The 21,302-nt window shown below is 42.0% G+C and overlaps 1 protein-coding gene across 2 annotated transcripts; it reads left to right on the forward strand.

The window, feature by feature from the left end:
- Positions 1–9,781: 9,781 nt before the first annotated feature.
- CCNG2 (cyclin G2) lies at positions 9,782–19,220 on the forward strand. Of its 2 annotated transcripts, none has more exons than XM_005208139.5 (8): positions 9,782–10,065; positions 11,054–11,191; positions 11,939–12,076; positions 13,510–13,760; positions 13,888–13,966; positions 14,047–14,145; positions 16,234–16,439; positions 17,784–19,220. In XM_005208139.5, the coding sequence occupies exons 2-8, from the start codon at positions 11,054–11,056 to the stop codon at positions 17,905–17,907; spliced, it is 1,035 nt and encodes a 344-aa protein (XP_005208196.1). In that variant the 5' UTR covers positions 9,782–10,065; the 3' UTR covers positions 17,908–19,220. The 2 variants fall into 2 exon arrangements, with proteins under 2 accessions (XP_005208196.1, XP_002688407.1); XM_002688361.7 differs by lacking the exon at positions 9,782–10,065 and adding an exon at positions 10,876–10,961.
- Positions 19,221–21,302: the final 2,082 nt, after the last annotated feature.

The following is a 21,302-nucleotide window of genomic DNA, read 5'->3' on the forward strand; positions in this document are numbered from 1 at the left end:
ACCCTGGAGTCCATGTTCCACAAGAGAACCCATGCACCACAGCTAGAGAGCAACCCCACTCACCACAACTAGAGAAAGCCTGTGCACATGACAGTCAAATAAAAAATCCAAATCCAAATTGCCTTGGTTTAATGTAAACTACTGACACAACCATTTTGGGTAAATTTAATAGAAAGTATAGACAAATGGATCAAGCTTATGTCCAATTTGCAGTTTTATTCTCCTTCTTCCTGCATACCAGAATCACTATGTAAAGTAATGGTTAAGAATGTGGGTCCTAGAGTCAGACTGTCTGCTATTGACTATTGACTCCACTGCTGTCTGACTGTGCGGACGAGCTACTTCAACTCTCTGGATTTCTATGTCTGCATCTCTGTGTGTTGTGGGCATTACAATTACATCATTTTGTGTAAATCACTCAGTACAGTGCTAGATAGCTAATTATTACCAAGTGTAGATTTATTGTGAAGCTAGTGACATGTAGTTTTGGGCTCCTCATTGCCCATACTCTTTCTGAGATCTCAGGAGGGGCCATAGCAGAGTGTTCACATATGCATTTTTTTGAGTTTTCCAAAAGTAAGACATTTTAACTGCAGTCAAGACTGATGCTTCTCTCCATGTCAAATTTCCCTGTACCATTTTCCCTTGTGTTTGGAAGTGCTTGGGGTCCACCAGTATTTTGGGAATTTGGCTAAAGGGAAGTTGAGTTTGGGACATACCACTTTACTTGAAATTTAGAAACACATTTTGGAATATTCCAATAAAACAACTGAGAAATTACAAACCTCTAATTTGAATGTAAAAGAAAGATGCTTCTTTTGACATCTGTATTTTTATTTAAGATCTAAGATAAAATTCTGATTAAAAAATTGAGATATGAAATAAAAGTGATAGAAATGCATGATAAAACAACAGAATGTACTTGCACATCAAGACACTAATTTTTTTTTCCAGATCATTCTAAAGGTGGTCCTTCCCTAAAAAGAAGAGGGGACTTTCTAATAAAAGTAATAGATGATCTCTTGGATTGGTTGATAGTCTCATTACTGAAGGGGAAGGAATCACAATATTTTGAAGAATACTGAAATCTCTTGTTGATTTGATATACTGATGTTGACAAAGATAACATAAAGCTCAAAATATGCTTCTTCAATAAGGAAACATATCAGCTAATCATGAGTGTGGCCAGCCTTCACTGATGACCTGAACTTTTACAGCTTAAACATGAAAAAATTTTGATAAAAATTTTCTCAGATGTCAATTCTAAAATATCATATGATATCAATTCAGTTCAGTTCAGTTCAGTGGCTGAGTTGTGTCCAACTCTTTGCAACCCCATGTTCTGCAGCATGCCAGGTTTCCCTGTCCAACACCAACTTCTGGAGCATGCTCAAACTCATGTCCATCGAGTCAGTGTTGTCACCCAACCATCTCATCCTTTGTTGTCCCCTTCTCCTCCTGCCTTCAATCTTGGCCAGCATCAGGGTCTTTTCCAGTGAGTCAGTTCTTTGCATCAGGTGGCCAAAGTATTGATATCATCTTTCAGTGTCATATCAGTATGCAAATGCAAAAAGATATGACACTGAAAGATGATATCAATAATGAGCTGTAAACCTGAAATGAAATATGTTAATATAGCAATGATTGAAAAAAATGGATCCATCATGCTAGGGAAGACTAAAATTTGTTTTCTCCATAGAAAAGTATATTACAATATTCTTATGAAGATGTGATCAGAAAATTTGCAGCCAAAACTATTGACCAAAAGTTTTATAGCCATAAGTCAGGAAATTTATTAATACAAATTATCATGGAATTTCCTCAATCTTTGATGTTTGTGAGTGTGGAAGATTTTACTTTTCATTGACTATCTCCACAGTATCTCACATCTCAGAAGCTCTTCTCACCATGTAATCAACATGCCTCTCATTAAGATGCGGAGTCTATATTCTTTCCCCCTGAAACTTGAACATGAGCAGACTTGTAGCTGTGACTGAAGGAATGTTGATTAAGGCAAAATAATGCCCCCTGCCCAAGATGTCCATGTCCTCTTCCCCAGAACCTGTAAACCTGTCATGTTACATGGCAAGGTGGGAGGGGGGTGGATGGAATTTGGTGTGTGTGTGTTAATTGCTCAGTCATGTCCAACTAGACTGTGGCCCTCCAGGCTCCTCTGTCCATGGAATTCTCCAGGCAAGAATACTGGAGGGGGTTGCCATTCCCTTCTCCAGGGGATCTTTCTGACCCAGGGACTGAACCCAGGTCTCCTGCGTTACAGGCAGATTTCTTTACCATCTGAGCCACCAGGGAAGCCCAAGATGGAATTGCCTGACTTTGAGATGGAGAGAGTATCCTAGTTTATCCAAGTGAGCCCAATGTAATTAAAAGATCTTTATAAGTGTAAAAGGAAGGCAGGGAAATCAGAATTGAGAAAGATCTGAAGAGACTACAATGTGGGCTTTGAAGATGAAGGATGGAGCCATAAGCCAAGGAATGCAGTGGCCTCTAGAAGCTGGAAAAGGCAGGGAAATGTATTTTCCATGGAGCCTCTAATAGGAATACAGCCCTGTCCATGCCTTGATTTTAGCTCAGTGAAACAAGTTTCAAACTTCTGAGCTCTGGAGCTATAAAATAGTAAATATGTTGTCTTAAGCTGCTATATCTGTGGTAGCTTGTCACAGTAGCAATATAAAACTAGTGTAGAAACTGTGTAACTGCCAGGTCTGGTTCCTAAAAGGAGATACAGTGTTCACCTGGTTTTCTCTGAGCTCTGTCACCATGGCATGAGGAAGTAGAAAGGCTATGTGGAGAAGCCATGTAAGTAGGAGTTTTAGCCACCAGCCTTAGCTGAGGTCACAGCCCACAGTCAGTATCAACTGGAGACACATAAGGAGTGAGCCACAAGGAGACTCTAGCCCCAGCCACCATCTGAACGTAACTTCATGAAAGACCCTGAACAAGGACTGCGAGCTGAGCTCAGCCAACGCCAGAACTATGGCAGGTGATAATACATCTATTGTTGTTGGTTAAGCCATTAAGTGTTGTGTGATTCATCACACAACAGCAGATAGCTGGAACACGAGTCTATGTCAGCTTTTGAAAATGTAGTTTTTCTGGATTTGTCTCATTTAAAGTAAATATTCACTTTCATATCTAATTTGCATTTCTAAATTCTTCTCTTTTTCCTACAGAGACCCCCTCTGCATTGTAAAGTTTCAATCCTCCTCCCCGCTCATCACCAAAAAAAAAAAAAAAAAAATCTAGTTCCATTCCTGCATGCAGCCATAATTTCTTGTTCAGAATTCTGTTGAAAAAACATAATAATACATGCAATTAAACAGACCTGAGAATCTTGAAATAAAGCAATCTTTCTTTTTAGAAGTTAAATAAAAACCTTCATTTTGAAGACACTTAAAAAAATTTTAACAAAAGCAAAATTTAAGCTTATGTTACTTGTTCATATCACTTTAAATGTCAACTGCTTCTTCATTTGGGATCAACATAAGGGATAATTGCTTTCACAGAAAATAAAGATTTCCTTTAGAAATAAGATGATATTTTCAACAGATGTCTCTGAAATGATTCTTTTCTGTGTCAACTTCCCATAGCTCTGTGATGTCAAGAAAAGACAGGAAGTATCTGATTTAGGTTATAGTTCTTGGGACAAATCATAAAAGAGGAATGTGTTATGTAAATAATAATGTACAATGTCCCAGAGTGCAGCCTGGGCTACTTCAAATATATTTGCTTTGGGACAGACCCACCATTTTGAGATAGTCAGCTCTGATTTCAGGAATTGCTGTGTTCTCAGTTGCACCTGCTCCGACCTAGTCTTTCCACAACTTGTCAGGGCTACCCCATTTATCCCAGTTGACTTTCAACATAACAGAAGATGCTCTGGATACTAAAGACAAGAGTCAGCCATACAGGCAAGTGAGCTTTGAGTTCTCTGGTTTCAGAGATAATTCGTACCACCCACTTGCAAGCCAGCAGGGCTGGCAGGGGCTAACCTGGAAAAAGCCTTGTCATTCACAGGGTTTCTACAGTATTGATGGTGGTGGTGGTTTAGTGATTTAGTTGCTAAGTTGTGTCCAACTCTTGTGATCCCATTGAAGGTAGCCTGCCAGGCTCCTCTGTCCATGGGATTTTCCAAGCAAGAATACTGGAGCGCTTTGCCATTTCCTTCTCCAGGGGATCTTCCCAACCCAGGGATCAAACCAGGGTCTCCTGCACTGCAGGCAGATTCTTAACCAACAGAGACACTGGGGAAGCCCCTACAGTGTCGATAAATCCCCCAGTTCCAAAGCTGAGCACATCAACGTGAGTATGTGCTAAGTTGCTTCTGTCGTGTCTGACTCTTTGCGACACTATGGACTATGGCCCCCCAGGCTCCTCTGTCGACGGTATTCTTCAGGCAAGAATACTTGAGTGGGTTGCCATGCCCTCCTCCAGGAGCTCTTCATGACCCAGGGATTGAACCCACGTCTCTTATGTCTCCTGCGTTGGCAGGCAGGTTTTTTACCACCAGTGCCACCTGGGAAGGCCGAGCACATCAACGTGTGAATAAATATCCCTAAGCCTTACAGATAGCATATTCAAAAGCAGAGACATTACTTTGCCAACAAAGGTCCGTCTAGTCAAGGCTATGGTTTTTCCTGTGGTCATGTATGGATGTCAGAGTTGGACTGTGAAGAAGGCTGAGTGCTGAAGAATTGATGCTTTTGAACTGTGGGGTTGGAGAAGACTCTTGAGAGTTCCTTGGACTGCAAGGAGATCCAACCAGTCCATTCCGAAGGAGATCAGCCCTGGGATTTCTTTGGAAGGAATGATGCTAAAGCTGAAACTCCAGTAGTTTGGCCACCTCATGTGAAGAGTTGACTCATTGGAAAAGACTCTGATGCTGGGAGGGATTGGGGGCAGGAGGAGAAGGGGACGACAGAGGATGAGATGGCTGAATGGCATCACTGACTCGATGGACGTGAGTCTGGGTGAACTCTGGGAGTTGGTGGACAGGGAGGCCTGGTGGGCTGCATTTCATGGGGTCACAAAGAGTCGGACACGACTGAGCGACTGAACTGAACTGAACTGAACCCTTACAGAGATAAGCAGACACTCCCTCGGAAAGATGCAACATACTTCTATTTTTAAAACACAACTGCAACAAAACACTATGGGATAAATAGAACATTGGATTTGCTAATTTCAGATTTGAAGTCTTGTCCATGAGAAAGTCAGAAAGCAGAATATATGAGCCCTTCACTGATTTAGTCTCTGATTACTTGGAAAAGAAAAGAACTGTCTGCCTATACATTGTCTCATTCTTTCCAATTCAGATTCAAAAATGAAATCTTGGTTAAAAGATCTAAATTACTTCAAGATGGCACCCCGAGTTAGGTTAGGCTTTTCCAATGCTTCTGTCTCTGACAAGCATTCCTGTTTCCTTTATAGGTTCTGCTAGCAAGGTTAATCTAAGCATTGGAAATTTGGAACTGCAAACCACCCTCAAGGACAGAAAACAGCCTAGGCAGGGAGTTAGACATAGTGAGTGGAGGGGAAGGGGAAATGGGGTCTTTTGTCAGCATTCCCATCCTGATCCTGAATTTCTTTCCCTCGTAGGGCTGCTTTCTACCTGATTCCTTTGATGAGGTTAGGGATGATCACTTTGCTTTCTTCCTGAAGTCACAGCATTGGCAAAGTCCCATGTATGATGGTAATCCCCCTTTTGACACTCTGGACAAAGCAAATTATTGAAAGCGTTCGAGGTACTATCTCCAGTGAATAGGAAAGTTGGGTCTCAAATCAGGCATTCCAATCACCTTCTAGAGCATCTGCCCTACACCTTAGATACACCAGGGCATATTCTGGGACTGTGTTTTATTTATCTGTTTTTCTATCTCTCCCTAGTAACATGTCTGGCATCTAGTGTTGTAGTCATTCAACATCTGTTATAAAAGTAGGATGTATTATCTAAAACTTCTCATTTCTGAGAAGAAAGATGCTATCTAGATAGATCTGTGGGAATTTTGATGTCTTACAAAGCTCAGGGAAGTCACGTTTAAGGCATTTGGGGAAGCCAGGGCAGCAGCTGCTTGGGGATGTTCTATTTTCTTTTCAAGGTGGAAACTTAAATGTGGGTAGGTTTGAAGGACACTCCTCACCAGTCAAGGTTTTGCTGAAGGGAGGCATTGTTTCTACGTGGGTGTTGCTGCTGTTTACTTCCTGCTCTGTGCCCATCTTCTCTTTTTACAGTTTCAGATGTCACTGAGGACGGCTGATTCCCTGTCAGGCCTTCATGGGGCATAGAGTATCACCCAACCCAACTGCACCCCCATCACTATGCTGTAGACCACGTGTCTATAATGAGACACATCCCCTCAATCCCCTTCTTGAGGACTGCTGGATTTCTGATTCCCTATTTTGCATTCACACACAATGTAGAAAAGTTGCCCTTAAGAAAGCTTAGGAAAGACTGAAAGGCAGCTGATAGATAAAGGTTGATTAGCCTAGAGGAGAATGTCTTTAATACCTAAGATCTAAAGCTGCAGGGCTTCCCTGGTGGCTCAGAGGTTAAAGCGTCTGCCTGCAATGCGGGAGACCTGGGTTTGATCCCTGGGTCGGGAAGATCCCCTAGAGAAGGAAATGGCAACCCACTCCAGTATTCTTGTCTGGAGAATCCCATGGACGGAGGAGCCTGGTGGGATACAGTCCATGGGGTCACAAAGAGTCGGACACGACTGAGTGAGCGACTTACCTTAAAGCTGCAGTAAAGTAAGTCAATGTGGTAAGGACAAATAGAGCCTGGAGAAAGGCTGTCATTAAGAAAATTAAAAAAAATTCACAAACATCTAGAAAAATCAGCAGAGTAAAAAGAGAAGACTTGTATCATTTTCTATTCCAGAAGATAATCATTGTTAAAAAGAGGTCTGTTTTTTCTTTCCCCCCAAATATTGTATATTAACATATATATATGGAATCTAGAAAGACGGTACTGGTGAACCCATTTGCAGGGCAGCAGTGGAGATGCAGACATACAGAACAGACTTGTGGGCACTTGTGGGGCAGGGGGTGCGGAGGAGAGGGGGGCACCAATGGAGTGAGCAACATGGAAACATAAACACTACGATATGTAAAATAGATAGCCAGTGGGAATTTGTTGTATGACTCAGGGAACTCCAACTGGCACTCTGTGACAACCTAGAGGGGTGGGATGGGGTGGGAGGTGGGAGGGAGGTTCAAGAAAGAGGACGGCCTATGTATACCTATGACTGATTCATATTGACATATGGCAGAAGCCAACAAAATATTGTAAAGCAATTATCCTTCAATTAAAAATAAATTTTTTTAAAAGGTTTTTTTTTTAAGGAAGATTTAATACTGGACTAATTATTTTTTAATGATTGCTTTCCTTTATCTTAAAAAGATAAGTGGACTAAAATGGACAAGAGGCTCCATATCGGACAACTGGATCAGTCATTTCGCATACTGAACAGGGCCTCTAAAGAGCAGGAAATTCAACACCATTTACAAAGCTTTCTGGAGAGAATTGCTTATCATTCAAGAAGCTGCCTGTTAGAAGACACATAAAACCACAATTATAAATAGTATACATTGTCTATACTGTTTCTATACATTTTGTACACCTTTGTAACAGTGATGTAGGCAAAGGTCAATATCTCCATCTCTTCCTTTTTGTCTTATATCTTCTCTATTATTTAAAAAGTCTTCTACCACATAGAAGATTTACATTTCCTGCTTCATATCACTTATTCTATATTTTATGTTCCTCTTCTATCTTTGCCCTTCTACTTGAAGAAAAGTCCACAATCTCCATCATGTTCAAGGAGAGCATACTCTCCTTTTTCATGGTGCATGTTTTCCATTCGGCTCTTTTATGTCTCTCTGAACTGTTTGCTGAGTCTCCTTGTACACTGTAAAACAAGCTATCATGTATATATATGTAATTCTAATCTTAGTTCTATTTTCCATGTTAGTTACATGCATTCTTTTATGTTTTTCAGCATAGATTTCCAGCAAGTTTATATCAGACAAAAGTTGTTTTCAGTCTTATAGATCAAACACACATTGAATAAAATTATGGAAACTGCTAATCACAAGCAGTCTCTTAATGTAATTGTATTAATTTTCCAAAACCGTGAACAAAGTCACAACTCTGAAATAGCAGGATTAGTTCTTGGAGCTGGCCTCCCCGCAGCTGCTCTGTGCTGCTATGTCTAGCCCTGGTTTATACGCAAAGGGATCTATTTCTAAAATTCCTTAGCTGCTCTGGAAAAAAGAGCAAGCTGTTGTGAAATCTGTCACATGCCTTCCCATATTTTACAAATAACCAAACAATTCACAGAAAACATACAGAAGGGCAGAAAAATAACTTCCTAGGGGCCAATTGATTATTATTTAGAGTAGAACAAGAGAATGTGCTATTTACTGATTTGCCTGTTGAGCAGATGGCCAGGGAGGAAGCAAGAGAAGGTAAAGAAAGTAACTATAAACGTTGGAGGGGAGCATCTTAACATCTCTCAGAGATATTCCGTGTGAAAGTTTCTCCGGCCTAAGGCATTCTTTGCTTTGCTTTTTGCCCCGCCTTAAGAGAAGTGTCTCGTCTTAGTAACAAGTCTAATTATAATGGACAATAAATGATAATTTACAGGTGACCAAGGACCAAGAAGCCTCTCCAAGTCTTCATTAAAACAACAGTACAACCTCAGGAGGTGTGCTATTATTAAGACAATTGCCTGCCACCATCAGTGTGCACAGGTAACTTTTTAAGTCCTTTCACTGAATATTTATTTTTATTACAGGAAAATTTCAAGGTACACATAAATATAAAGACTAGAATAACAAACCCTCTTGTATGCATCACCCTGTTTCAACAACTCTTTTTGCCAATCGTGTTTTACAAATCTTTTTTTTTCCTTTTGGTAGGAAAACTTTAAATCAAAGATGATAGCATTTTACTAGTAAATACTGAAAATTTTTACAATAATTTGACTGATGCAAAATGGACCTGAAGGACAAAACAAAGAAGGAACGGAGAAAAATCCTCCCGTGGTGGAAGAGGTTGTCACAAAGGCTAGCTGTTTCAGCTCTACGGGGAGGTGAGAGCCCAACGTGAGATTCTCCGCAGACCCGTGCAGGCGAGGGGCTTGAGGGAAATGCGGGAAGGAATGCGCAGACCCGAGGGTAGGTCAGTAATTCCTCTCAAGTGGTCCACTCAGGCATGCGCAATCCAGACCTCAGAGTTACTAAGGCCCCCAAGGCAGAGAGAGGCGCAAGATACGGTAACAACCAATCAGAGGGCCCAAGGGCTAATCAGTTAGCCAATCGAGACTCGAGATTGAATCGGAGCTTCAGCATTCTGCTCGCCCCACCAGTATCCAATCAGGGAACTGGCTACTTTGGGCGGACTTTTCAAAACAGCGAAAACAAAACAAATCGGGGACCTTTAAAGGTGCGATGCGGCCACAACCTATCTCCTTCCGCCCCTCGCTCCTAACACTCCCTCTCTTTCCTTTTTGGGATCAATCGACGAATAAAGTCGGTGCCCAGATTCCATCTTGCGCCCTGGAACCGAGAGGGAGGATTGGTTCGGTAAAGCCATAGCGAGTCGAGGAAGCCACAAAGCTGACTGGAGACAGACGCTTAGGGGCGGGACTCTTTTTCCAAGTCTGCTGCGACAGCGGCGGATCCCTCCGCGGGGAGTCACATGCCCCACCCCCTTGGGGGCGTCGGAAACTCAAAACAAAAACAAGGGGTTTGCTTCGGCATCCGCAGCGGTGGCGGTGGCGGCGGTGGAGCCCGCAGTCGGCCTGGGCTAAAGGGGCCGGTGCAGCGCCCCAGCAGGAGGGTGGGCGCGCGGGCAGCAGGATGAAGCCGGGGCTGTGAGGCCACAAGCGCCGGTGGCAGGGGGTGGGAAGGGTCGGATGCCGGTCCGGGGAGACCGCTGAGGCGGCAGGTCTCTGACCTCGGAGACTGGTCCGGACGCCCCCGCCGCACCCAGTCCCCTCCGACCGTGACACCGCGGGCCGGTGGAGGCGCGGCTCCAGCACGGTGAGTGGGCCCAACCGGGATTGCAGAGTTTCTTTGTTCTTGGTCGGAGCTGCGGGGACTGATGTCAGAGTGGCCACCCCTCAGCCTGGGGAGCAGTTCCCGTCCTGCCCCTCAGCCCTGGGGCAGTGGGCACCCGGGGGCGGAGAGATGCTGATGGGATGCGTGCAGTGTCAAGGAAGCTGGAGGCAGTTCTTTGGTGCGCCCCCCCCCCCCCCAATTTTGTCACAGGGGGCTCGTTGGGGTGGATTTTGGATTGACAGCTCCTCGTCTCCGCACAGTTGCGGAATCGGGCATGGACAGGTGTTGTCTGGGCACGGGACGGGCTGGATTTTCTGCCCTCCCCCGGACCCCGATCGGCTGAGCCGCGCCGCCAGCGCTTTCTGGAACCGAGGTCTCCGGCACTCCGGTTTTGTTCCGAGGAGGCGCAGTCGATGCTCATGGGGAAGGTTTAGGGGCTGGACTCCTGCGAGAGGGGCTTCTGGAGCCGGGCTCCGCGGGAGGGGCGGGGCTTGGGAGTCTCCTCCCTCCGGTTCTTTGTTCAGTCGCGAGACTTTCTTTTCCCATCCCCCCGCATTGTGCAAAGCCCCTACCCCAGGGATCCGCTGCTCTCGGAACCCCGGGTGCGGTCCACTGGGCAGAAGCCCCTGGCCCCACGACTTCAGGTGGGGCGGGCCGTTCGGAGACCGCAGCCCCGGGTACAGTTTCCTGCTTGTGAAACGGCCGGGAGACCAGGGCTGGCCGGCCTGACCCTGCGCTGGCCGGCGGACGTGCCCACGGCCCCTCCCCCTTGCACACCTCCCTGGCCGCGGGGGAGGATTCCGCCGGGTTCGGCTGGACGTGACTCGTCCCCTCAACCCGCTTCTCGCCGGGGTGTGCTGGTGCGCCCCTCGCTGGAGGTATTAACCCCTGCTCTTTTGTGCTCTCCCTCGCTTACCCCGGCCAACCCCAGGATACACTGAACTGTGTGTGTGTGGTGTCTTTGCTGCAGATGAAGGATTTGGGAGCAGAGTACTTGGCCGGTCGCGAAGGTGTCCAGCTCTTCGGATTGTTGAACCTCTACCTAGAGCAGGAACAGAGATTCCAGCCTCGAGAAAAAGGGCTGAGCTTGATCGAGGCTACCCCGGAGGTAAGTTCCCAGGAAAGATATCTTGCGGCAGCCGCTAACGGGGCTTGGGGAGGTGACTTTAAAAATACATGTGAGTGTATATATATATACACACACAGACACATATTTATTTTTTTATTTTAGTTGAGTCTGGATTAAAGGCTGCAAAGTTTCTTAAGACCAAAATCGATCTTCCTAGAATATTACGATAAATCTTAATACCGGGTCATTGGTTTTGTTTCTTAGCAAGAACGAGAGCGATACTAACTCTAGGGAAGTGTGTCTTCAGAAGTGACACCCCGAGTCTCCGGCTTCTGAGTGGGAGAGTCCCTGGAAATTGAGCAGGTCATTTGTGGAAATACCCTCTGCCTATGCAATACTTCTGTATTGTAGACTCCTAAGTGGTTTTTCTTTTTTTAATAAAAGGAAACAAGGAACCTTCTATGTGTCCATTACAAGGGAATTGGATTCTGTTTGATGTAACCCTCTGGAAGTGTGGCTTCCAGAAGTATATTGAGTTGCTGAATGTCTGATGATGTATATATGTTTTTTGTGTGATTTGCCCAATTATGTGATGTATATTTTTAAAAATTGGTGATGTATACACATTTTCTGTCTGAAAAACTGCAGCACTTTGATTCAGTGATGGCACTCTGCCCCCCATATTCTTGAAGATTAAGTGAAACAATTACCTTCTTTGAATCTGTGTGTATTACCCATTTTAGTTCTAAGACGGGCATAAACTTTGGCTCTTGGTTTTTATTGCAGACGGATAACACTTTGTGTCCAAGATTGAGAAATGCCAAAGTCGAAGATTTGAGGAGTTTGACCAACTTTTTTGGATCTTGCACTGAAACTTTTGTCTTGGCTGTCAATATTCTAGACAGATTCTTGGCTCTTATGAAGGTATTTAATCATTTTTGTAAACACAACTTCATTTTTTAATAACCGGTGCCCAGCACAATACCTAGCATAAAGGATTCTGTAACTATTTGGTAAATGAATGTATTTGTTATTATATATAAGCATTTTTAATGATCAGAGTTGTGATCTTTAGTTCAGATTAAGAGACTACAAAAGTCAGTGTATTGTTGTATCTTAGGTTTTGATGTATCTCCTACATAACTTTTCTTTGAAGATGTGACACAATGAAAACTACTTTTTTTTGGGTGTTTTGTATCTACACAGCTCTCAAAATAAGATTTTCATATTTTCATTTCCCAGTATGTTTCTGTTAAGCCTAGGTATTTTTAAACACCTGAAACATGCCAAATAGCAGTATAGCAGTATGTTAAAGGTGACCTAGTGCCTTCCCTATGAGAAACCTTTTCAAAGCAGGGAGCCACAGTCTTATTAACAGTTACCAGCGACTCATAAGATTTCACTTATTTGTGGAGTCTAAAATATGACACAGATGAACCTGTCTATGAAACAGAAACAGAACGAAGGACAAAGAGAATAGACTGGGGGGTGCCAGAGGGGCGGGGGAGGCTTGGATTGGGAGTTTGGAATTCGCGGGTGCAAAGTGGTGTCTACAAAATGGATGAATGACGAGGCCCTGCTGTGTAGCACAGGGAACTCTATATCCTGTGATGAACCAGAATGGGAAATAATATGAAAAAGAATGTATGTTCGTATGTATGTGTGTATACTGACGGAGTTACTTTGCTGAATAGCAGTAATATATATATAACATTGTAATTCAACTATACTTCACTTAAAAATAAATTTAAAAAAACATCCATCAGTAACTGTTAGAAAAATGTTATTCTTCTACCAGTAGGATTCTTGTCAGCTGCTGGGTCAATTTTCAGGGCACTGAAAAGAAAAGGGCAGCCATCTGTCCATGGCAGCTTTTACATCTGCTCCACTCTGCACATCTGATGCAGTAGCTCTCTTGGGGGCAAATTTGCATTGAGGCATAGGATGATTCTTAAATAGATAAGAAGATAAAAAGATGACTATGTTACTTTTATATTCAAAGAAGTATATTTTCTTGGTGTTAGGCTTAATTTATTTTGGGGGAGATTGTACTATTATGAGTTTTGTAAGTTAGAAATACAGTGTATTTAGAAACCTAGCTTTTGAATTTGCATTAATTTTTTTTTAAGCCATGTTTAAATTAAATGCTCAAAATGTTTTTTCTGTTTTTTAAAGGGAGGTTAAGACAGCTTAAAATGTAAAAACAGTTGTTTAATTTTACGTAAGGGTAAATACAAGGAAGCAGTTTGATCATGTTCTGTCTTAAGAGTAGGGGCTCATTACGGTATTTTAAGTGTCCGCTTTGCGAAGTTAAAGTGACAACTGTTGGAAGAAACCTTTTGTTCCTTGTTTTTCAGGTGAAACCTAAGCATTTGTCTTGCATTGGAGTCTGTTGTTTTTTGCTGGCTGCTAGAATAGTTGAAGAAGAATGCAATATTCCATCTACTCATGACGTGATCCGGATTAGCCAATGTAAATGTACTGCTTCTGACATAAAGCGGATGGAAAAAATAATTTCAGAAAAATTGCACTATGAATTCGAAGCTACTACTGCCTTAAACTTTTTGCACTTATACCATACTATCGTACTTTGTCATACTTCAGAAAGGTCAGTGGGATTAAAAATGAAAATTTTGTACTTTAGCTTTGCTGTAAGTAAAGAATTAGAATGCCAATGAATATTTTTATACCTTCCAGTTTAATAAACATTTTATTCTTTCTTTTTCATTGTATAGGAAAGAAATACTGAGCCTTGATAAATTAGAAGCTCAGCTGAAAGCTTGCTGCTGCCGACTTACCTTTTCAAAAGCAAAAGTAAGTCAATTTCTTACTTATATATATCTCAGTTTCTATTTTGAATTAAAAAATATTTATTTTTCTTTTTTTTCTTGTAGCCATCCATACTAGCTTTGTGCCTTCTCAATTTGGAAGTAGAAACTTTGAAATCCATTGAATTGTTGGAAATTCTCCTGCTTGTTAAAAAACATTCCAAGGTAAATTAAGTATCTTCAGAACTTGTTCTTTATAGCAGCTTTCTTCCTGGTGTTTTATTTTTTCTGTGGTGACTTAATCATTATTAACACTTTATGGGGCTCTTAACTTTTATTCATTTTTTCTTTGTATCTTAAGTGTTGATGTTCTTCTCCAAATGCAGCTTCAACTCAGACAGTGTTAAGCTGGAGCGGAATCTGATCACTTAGCCTAGCCGCTTTCTGTATTCAGACATCCCTTCCCTCGTCTTCTTGCCAGTTGGTAGTACAGTGGTCTGTATTGTCCTGCACACGTTGTTCTAGAATGCGTACTAAGAAGTTAACTCAGTAAATACACCAACAGCATCCCAGTACATCTGTAGGACTGAGACATTGTCCCATAGTAGCATTACCAAAATAACATCAACTGCGTTTTTGCTTTTGAACTGCTTTGTCGGGCCAGCCTAATAAGTTTTTTCAATCAGAAAGAGGTGTAAACCAAACAATCACAGTCCTTTTTCTTCAACTGGTGGTCTGGTTGGAGAAATATGGAACTGAACACAAGGCAGGGTCTGTGTCTCTAAACAGAGGATGTACTTGAAAGTTTGGTTAGCAGAGAAGTAAGCTAGACCATGAGAGGCATGACGACTGGGAGCCTGGCTGTACCAAAAAGAATCTTAGACACTGAAAGTTTGGGAATCAGTTCAGGGTAGGTTTGTAGATAGAATGTCTAGGTGCTAATCACAAGCAGGAATAAGGGCATCTAACTCTAGTTTTTAGAGGCCAAGCATGGAAATAAGGAGTCATGGACGACCAAGATGTGGGCCTAACGGTGTAGCGAATACTGGCATCATTGAGGGAAATTTCAAAGAAGTTAATGTCAAAGGAGTATGATTTTAGGTACTTGGAGAAGGAAATGGCAATCCACTCCAGGACTATTGCTTGGAAAATCCCATGGACAAAGGAGCCTGGTAGGCTACAGTCCATGGAGTCACAAAGAGTCAGACACGACTGAGTGACTTCACTTTCTTTCATACCTGCCCGATAGGTAGGTGTCTAGCAGATTCTTGCCAGTCTAAATTATAGTTGGAGATTGAGATTAGGAATTTCTCATGAGGAATATTAGTTGAAACCTCAGAGTCCCTTGCTTAGGGGTCAGTTAAAACTCTGCGTTTTCAGTATTGGCAGTTTCCCTGTTAGGATCCAAGTGAAGGAATGTGAAGTACACAAGTACAAGCATTCAGGTGGGAAAGAGGTTTTCAAGAAGGAAGTGGTCAAGAGTATTGAATTTTGGTGAGAGGCCCAGTGTAATGAGAATTGAAGGAGCTTAGTTGGGATGTAGGAGGTGACGTCGGGAGAAAGATAGAAGCCACGTTGCAAGGGGATTAAGATGTGGCTGGATTCGGTGGAAATGGAAGCCAAGATGACACAAAATCCTCATCCGTTTGTGGTCAGGTACATGCAGCGTGAAGCATTTTAACAGCTGACTTCCAGCTGCTATTTTAGTGACGAATTTATTAATTTGGATCTAAACCTTTTATAGTATTATTATTTGGAAACAATCTTCAGTGAAAATTGATTCCTTGAAATAAATTGGGGCACTCCCCAGTGGTAGAGGAACTGTGCCTGTCTGGGGAAATTCCTCTTCTCTTGTATTTCCAACTTCTCCTTTCACATATATCTGGTATTTTAATGTAAATGCATATTTTAGCAGTCCAATTAAAGCTATGTTACAGAAACCTAAATTCTGTTAAATTCCTTTGCATTGTGACTATCAAAGAATATACTTGATAATTGGTGTATTAACAGACCTGTTGTTTATAAGCAGTGTGTTTTCTTAAAATAGGCCGAATCCTCTGGAAGTATTTATACCTGTGGTGCTCCTCGCATGAAGCAGTGGTTACCAAATTTTGACTGCATATAAGAATCATCTGGGGAGCTTTAAAAAAATCTTGGCTGACACCCCCCCCCCCCCTACCAATTAAGTAAAAGTATCAGGGGGTGGGAGCCAGGCACAGTATTTTTTAAGAATCATGGAGTAAGTCCAAGGTATAGCAAGGTTTGGGAACCACTGTCATAACCTCTTCAGTTAAATTTTTTTTTTTTTTTCAGGTGAATGACTCCGAGTTTGTTTATTGGAGGGAGTTAGTTTCTAAATGCCTAGCCGAATATTCTTCTCCTGAATGTTGCAAACCAGATCTTAAGAAGCTGGTTTGGATCGTTTCAAGGCGCACAGCCCAGAACCTCCACAACAGCTATTACAGTGTTCCTGAGCTGCCAACAATACCAGAGGGGGGGTGTTTTGATGAAAGTGAAAGGTAAGCAGGTTCCTTGACTAATTAGACTTCCCCAGACTAAGACTGATTTTTGTATATCACAGCCCGCACCTCTATGGCATCATTTCTTTGGTTGAGAAAATTAACCAGAAATAGTTTTTATAGGTAGTAGTTGGGAAGTGTACACCATCCTACCCCCTCACCCCAACTTTATGAAAAAACAACAGAAACCAGCATCCTATACATCCTTACCTCCCTAGGGCTTGTAACTGAAAGCACGTACCTTTTGGCCATCGTCAGCTACCACCCTCTCCCCTCACCCCCAGCAGCCACCCATCTGTTCTCTGCATCTGTGAGTTCTGTTTTTTGTTTTTAGATTCTACATATAGGTGACATCATACTGTATTTGTTGTTCTCTGACTTATTTCATTCCTCCCTTATTAAAAACTGATTGTTTCCCATCTCCGTTGCTCTTTGAAATTCAGTTTAGTTAGAAAACAAGCAAATAGCATTCTGGGCTTTTAACATTAGTATGAATTCCTAAAATGGTACTGTGGGAAGAGGCTGTGGGTTAAATGACTGGAAACTAAAGGGAACTGCCATCACTGATGCAGCCGAGTTCTGAGGATATTTTTAGTTTTGTCAGATGCCTTTGTCTTGTTCAGAATTTATTTTTGTTAGTAAAGTGAACTTAATTTTATTAAATTTGACCATTTCATGCTGTAGGGAGAAAAGACCAGAAGTACCGTTTTAATAGCTTCTTGGTCTCTTGGTTTGATATTTGAGAAGATCAGTTATGAGATTATTGATGCGAGAAAGACATGTGATGGGACTTTGTCATTAGTCTGTATTTATTGGATTTAAGGGCTTTCCTGGTGGCTCAAATGGTAGAGAATGTGCCTGCAGTAGAGGAGACCTGGGTTTGATCCCTGGGTTGGGAAGATCCCCTGAAGAAGGGAATGGCTACCCCCTCCAGTATTCTTGCCTGGACAATTCCATGGACAGAGGAGCCTGGCAGGCTACAATCCATGGGGTCGCAAAGAGTCAGACACAACTGAGCAACTTAATACTTTCACTTCACTTTTCATTGGATTTAAAATGCTTAAAATACTTTCGAATTCTAGTTAGTATTACTTGGTAAAAGAATATTAGTTTGGCAAGAGGTAATTAGTTTAAACCCCTTAAGCGAATCTGTATTTTCTAAGGAGATTACAATAGACTTCCCTTTAGGAAGGTCTTCTAAGTTAAATTTCGTCTCTGTAGTGCTTAAATTTTGAATGTAAAAATCCTGAGACTAGAACTGCTTGTTCAGCAGTTTAATTTTGCCTGTGCGACATTTGAGTGTGTTTTAAATAACGGGGTTCTCTTCTTTGTTTTTCCTTTCAGCGAGGACTCGTGTGAAGACATGAGTTGTGGAGAAGAGAGCCTCAGCAGCTCCCCTCACAGGGATCAAGAGTGCACGTTCTTCTTCAGCTTCAAAGTGGCACAGACACTGTGCTTTCCGTCTTAGAAATCTCATTGTCCTGGGCCCGAGTTTTAAGTGTGTGTACAGGTTTCAAAGCAATAAATGGAGTAGGTAGCTTCCTGGTCCACCCCCATCCAGGCAGGAATTGCATCGACTCTGGAATACCTACCTTCTGTCAATTATTCAGATCAGATATGGCCTATTTTCATATTTAATCCTAAGCCATCAAATGGGTTCGTGCCTCTTAAATAATAACAATACTTTAGACATTGGCACTTTATTTTTCTCATTGATCTTTAGCTACTTGGGGGAGGAGGGAAGGTGCTGATACCTTCAATTTACTACTTTTCAAGATGATTTTTAAAAGATGAGTAGTGTAGCGTCCACTTTTTATAAAGCTTTCAGGTGTCTTTATGGAAACAGATTGGGAGTGTGGAAGTGCTGCCTTAGCAGGCACAATGGCTGATCCTTTAACGGCTTCTCTTAGGTCTCTCCCTCCCCCCCATTCTCAGAGCAGAGAATATACTCTTAATTGTCAAACACCTTTTCGGTTGTTTTTGTCTTTTAAATGATCAATGTACTCTCTGATGCAGACTTTAGAAATTTAGTAGGAGTTAGAATATTGACATTTCTGTGATTTTAGTGTGTAGTATCTTCATTTCTTTGAGGTTTCTGCCAAAGCAGAAGTAAGCAGCAGACTAGAGTAGTTGGATAGTTGCATTCCCAATGCTTAAGTATTGTCAGACTATAGTATTATTTTAATGTTTTTAAAGCACTCCACAATCTGCTCGTTTTGCATGTACTTGTATGAAAGCAGTGCAGCAGGTTGAACAGAACTAGGTAACTATGGAATGGGTAAATGTTGATCTCGTAGCACATTTTATCTCATTTTCTTCTCTTAGAGAAGTCTGCATGATTATGTTTTATTTCCTTTGTAATTCACATTTCAAAAATAATGGTATTGTGTATGGGTGCCAAGAATATGAACTGTAAAAAAGAAACCTAAGTGTTTGTAGTATTATAGTTTTAAGCATATTTGTGTGGTGGTACAGCCATAAGAAAAGGGATTTATAAACTCTGTACACATGAGATTTTGTACAGAGAACTTTTTTAAAGTTTATAAACTGTATATGAAAGTGTAAATCTTTAAAAATGTACATAAAATACTGTATTTTTTTACCGTGTGTGTGATAGTCTAGTCATTGCATGTAAATATAATTTATTGTGTATCCTGTATTATAACTCATAGTGATGACTGACTTTTTTACTGGTAAATCAACATCCATTGGATGTCTTTTGAAGTGAATCTTTTTGAAGTAATAGATTACAACTCAAAATAAAAATATTAACAAATGCTACTCTGTGTTTGCAGTCACATTTTAATTTTTAACTCTGGTGAAAAAGTACGTGCTGTATTTCAGTGAGGAGGCTTGAGGTGAGCCTGGAGTGCCTACGGGAAGAGCCCTCTCCCTTGGTTACTACAAGTCCCTCAGGTAGGGTTTCCTCACTGCAGTTTGGCCCTGAGCCTTGGAGATACTGCATCTGTCATTGGAGAGTTGACCTCTCTGGGGTGAACTCATATTAAATGAAAGAGTGACATATTAGCCTGAATGCCTGTTAGTTTCTAGTGAAGCCAACAGATACCAAGGAGACCAGAACGCTCAGGTTGGCAGGTGTGTACAGTCTTCTGCAGCCAAGCCAGATTGTCTTCAGAAGGTCACTTGGTGAACATGCACACCAGGGGTGTCAACTCTGGACCTAGGCAGCTTCTGGCTCTTCTGATCTCTTTTCCAAGCTTTAGGCTTGATAAGCAAGTAGTAGGTTTTTGTTTTTGTTTTTTTGCATGGGGTCTTCAGCTGGTTTGGTATGTAGGCTTTTGTTTTCTTTAGTTAGAAAATGAGATGTACTGAATATGGTTGTCTTGTAATACTTCTTCTCCCCTGGAGACAGGGAAATGGTTTCCTACCCTCCTGGTGGAGAATCTCTGTAACCCTCAACCTCTTACCAAGTAATTTTGGCAAGTAGTAGACAATATATTCTACTTTAAGATTTTTTTTAAAGTCTTCATTGAGTTACAATGCTGCTTCTGTAAAATGTTTTGGTTTTTTGACCCCTTGTTTCCTCTTGCCTCCTGTATGGAGGCCACCATTTATTTATACTGTGTATCTACTGTTGCCACTATTCTTCCTCTAGCTTGGTTCAGACCTGTACTCTTTATCAGCAGGAATACTACCATATCTTATTGATCTGTCAGACTCAAGGCTTTCTTCTGGTTCCCTCGCTGCCTTGATATCCTTTTAAATATGCAAATCTTATGCGAATATGCAAATTTGTCCTGAAAAACTACCTCTCAATTAGGGTAAAGTCCATGTTGTGACATAGAAGTCTTTTCCTAATCAGAACATCGCATCTCTGGTCTTTTTTTTTTTTCCTTGCCATTTCCTAGAGCTACAAAGTATGTATTAAAAAGAAGTAACTGGCAGCTGTGTGGGAGATGGAGTGGAGCAGGAAGAGACCACTCAGGAGTCCTGCAGAAATCCAAGAAGTGATGAAGGTGATGGGATGAAGAATCAAAGTGGGACTTGAGAGGCACTGTCCTTTGTAGGCTTTATCAAGTATACTCACAGACAAGGTCAAGAGCGTGATTAAGCCCTTCTTGGTCCACTCAACAAGGTGGCTTCCCATAATAGGAATAAAATTGAAAATCAAGTCTCCTGACCCATTCACAGCAGAGGTGAGGAAAAGGCTGCCATTTTGGTCTCATCCTTGCCCCTTGATTTGGCAAGAGATTTAGCCTTTCAGGTTTCGATTCTATTATTTCCCAGGATGTGGTGCACATACTTCACTGCTTCCGTCAGTGAATGGTGCTGAACTGTGGCTCTCCCTGATCCTGTGGTTGCCACCCATCTGACCCTTGGGAAGCCAGATTGGACAAATAACATGTTTCATTCACCTGTTACACTCAAAAGAGTTAATATTCAGGTTAAGTACAGAGGCATTGGTTCCAGAATATTTATCACAACAATTTTAACCATTTTCTTGGTCTAGGATCTGCCATTTTCCTTCAGTTTCTTTCACTGGGCTTCCCCAGTAAAGAATCTGCCTGCAATGCAAGAGACCCAGATTCAATCCTTGGGTCGGGAAGATCCCCTGGAGGAGGGCATGGCAACCCACTGCAATATTCTTGCTTGGAGAATCCCATGGACAGAGTAGCTTGGTGGGCTATAGTTCATAGGGTTGCAAAGAGTTGGACATGACGGACTCGACTGACCATGTATATGCATTGCTGCTGCTGCTGCTGCTAAGTCACTTCAGTTGTGTCTGACTCTGTGTGACCCCATAGACGGCAGCCCACCAGGCTCTTCCTTCCCTGGGATTCTCCAGGCAAGAGTATGGGAGTGGGGTGCCACTGCCTTCTCCGATGTACATGCACACTGGAT

Source organism: Bos taurus, chromosome 6, assembly GCF_002263795.3.
Source record: "Bos taurus isolate L1 Dominette 01449 registration number 42190680 breed Hereford chromosome 6, ARS-UCD2.0, whole genome shotgun sequence".
Lineage (NCBI taxonomy): Eukaryota > Metazoa > Chordata > Mammalia > Artiodactyla > Bovidae > Bos > Bos taurus.

Coding starts and splice junctions, on each gene's coding strand:
- CCNG2 (XM_005208139.5), top strand. CDS start 11,054: ATGAAGGATTTGGGAGCAGAGTACTTGGCCGGTCGCGAAGGTGTCCAG. Junction 13,761..13,887: donor CTTTGTCATACTTCAGAAAG/GTCAGTGGGATT, acceptor TTCATTGTATAG/GAAAGAAATACTGAGCCTTG. Junction 16,440..17,783: donor TGTTTTGATGAAAGTGAAAG/GTAAGCAGGTTC, acceptor TTTTCCTTTCAG/CGAGGACTCGTGTGAAGACA.